This window comes from Phascolarctos cinereus, unplaced genomic scaffold, assembly GCF_003287225.1.
Source record: "Phascolarctos cinereus isolate Bilbo 61053 unplaced genomic scaffold, phaCin_HiC Scaffold_9;HRSCAF=440, whole genome shotgun sequence".
Taxonomy (NCBI): domain Eukaryota; kingdom Metazoa; phylum Chordata; class Mammalia; order Diprotodontia; family Phascolarctidae; genus Phascolarctos; species Phascolarctos cinereus.
In genome coordinates this window covers 250,096,702-250,098,738 of record NW_027556402.1, presented here as the reverse complement: position 1 = coordinate 250,098,738, position 2,037 = coordinate 250,096,702, and the positions used below count along the sequence as shown (strand labels likewise).

General features: G+C 40.2%; 1 protein-coding gene across 1 annotated transcript; it reads left to right on the top strand.

Moving 5' to 3' along the window:
- The first annotated feature begins 839 nt into the window (after positions 1-839).
- Positions 840-1,790, top strand: LOC110200759 (olfactory receptor 5B2-like). Its single transcript, XM_020976167.1, has one exon. It carries the CDS (start codon positions 843-845, stop codon positions 1,788-1,790), a length of 948 nt encoding a protein of 315 aa, XP_020831826.1. The 5' UTR covers positions 840-842.
- The last annotated feature ends 247 nt before the right edge of the window (positions 1,791-2,037 follow it).

Sequence of the window (2,037 nt, the reverse complement as noted above, 5' to 3'; positions counted from 1 at the left end):
CCTGTAGGTAAGATTTTAGTTGAAACTTGAAGAATTGGTGATTTCTCTAGGACCCAGAAAATTATATAGTGAATGAAAGCACTACATGTCCCTGTTTGTGGCCACCTTCTGCTTCCAGTGCCAGGGGTGGAGAATTGAAAGAAGGAAAGACTGTGTGAAGGAAACAGATCCACAAATCATACATTTATTATTACATGATCTACCGTTGGCATTTCTGACTGACAACTCCCACAACTATGCAACTGGTGTCTATTGGCAGCTGTTCCTCCTCAGGAACTGGTGACTTCAGGCCATTGCATAAACTTTAGGACCATTATTATTCTAGGACCAAGCAGGATCCCAAAAAGCCTCAGCCGAATTTCTTCTATCCTCTCCTTCCTCCTCTGTCTTTTTACTTTTTTCTTATTTTATTCCTCTCTCTTCTCTTTGATTCCTCTTTTCTCTCTTCTTCATCAGGAACAAATGTATTCATAGGAATAAAATCTCATTCTCCAACCCTAACAAACAATAATTTTTTTGTATGCAGATTTTTGACAGAGAATAAGGCACTTTCCTTTCCTGAAGTGGGAAACACCATTTTGATGACTGATAAATATGTAGCAAGATGGAAAAAAGTAAGAAGTAATGCATGAAGGATTCTCTATGAATTTGGGGAACCTAGAATAACTCCTATGACAACTACCTAGATGCTCTTCGTCCCTTAAGTCTTTGTTTCTAGTCCTCACATAAGATGTGTCTCTCACCATATTTTTTGTCTTAAGAGTCTTTCATCACGCAGAGTGGATTTTTCTGATGGTTACTTTTTTATTATAGGTAAATGGCATTACTTTCAAGTGACATCTATGGAGAACAGATCCAGAGTGGATGAGTTCATTCTTACAGGAATAACAGATGATCCAGAGCTTCAGGTTCCTCTCTTCATAATATTTGCCCTCATCTACCTCATCACCCTGGTAGGGAACCTGGGAATAGTAGCTCTGATCTCCTGGGATTCCTGCCTCCAGACGCCCATGTACTTTTTCCTCAGTAACCTCTCTCTGGTGGATTTTGGCTACTCCTCAGCTGTTACCCCCAAGGTGATGGCTGGGCTCCTCACAGGGAACAAGATCATCTCCTATAATGGATGTGCTACACAGTTGTTCTTCTTTGGGGCCTTTGCTACTACAGAAAGTTTCCTCTTAGCCTCCATGGCCTATGATCGCCATGCTGCTGTGTGCAAGCCCCTACATTATACCACTACCATAACTTCAACAGTATGTGCCTATCTGGCTAGTGGTGCTCACATCTGTGGCTTTCTGACTTCTTCCATAATCATAGGAACCACTTTTAGCCTTTCTTTTTGCAGGTTCAACATAGTCCATCACTTTTTCTGTGATATTCCCCCTCTTCTAGTTCTCTCTTGCTCTGATATTCACGTCACTGAGTTAGTCCTCTTTATCTTAGGGTCCTTCACTGTCTTTTTCCCATTTCTTGTCATCTTTGCTTCATACTTGTTAATCTTCATCGCCATACTAAATATTCATTCTTCTGAAGGCCGCCAGAAAGCCTTCTCCACCTGTACTTCCCATCTCACAGCAGTGTCTATATTTTATGGGACAATCATCTTCATGTACCTTCAACCCAGCTCGAGTCATTCAATGGATGCAGACAAAATGGTGTCTGTATTCTATGCCATGATTATCCCTATGTTGAATCCTCTGGTCTACAGTCTGAGGAACAAAGAGGTCAAGAATGCTTTCAGGAAAGTTCTGAGGGACCAAGAACTTCAATTAGATCATCTTTTTTCTTAGACAGAAAATCCATGTTCAATGATCAACTATGATTGACTTAGCTCTTCTCAGCAACAAATTGATCCAAGACAGTTCCAAAACACACATGATGGAAAATACCATACACATCCAGAGAAAGAATGATGGCATGTGAATGCAGATGAAGGCATAATGTACTCACTTTTTTTGGCTTTTCCCCTTTGTTCGGTTTCATCTTTCATAACATGATTAATATGAAAATATGTTTATAGAACTGTACATGTATATC

What these genes read in the sequence shown, in the direction of transcription:
- LOC110200759 (XM_020976167.1), top strand. Translation starts at nt 843, where the DNA reads ATGGAGAACAGATCCAGAGTGGATGAGTTCATTCTTACAGGAATAACA.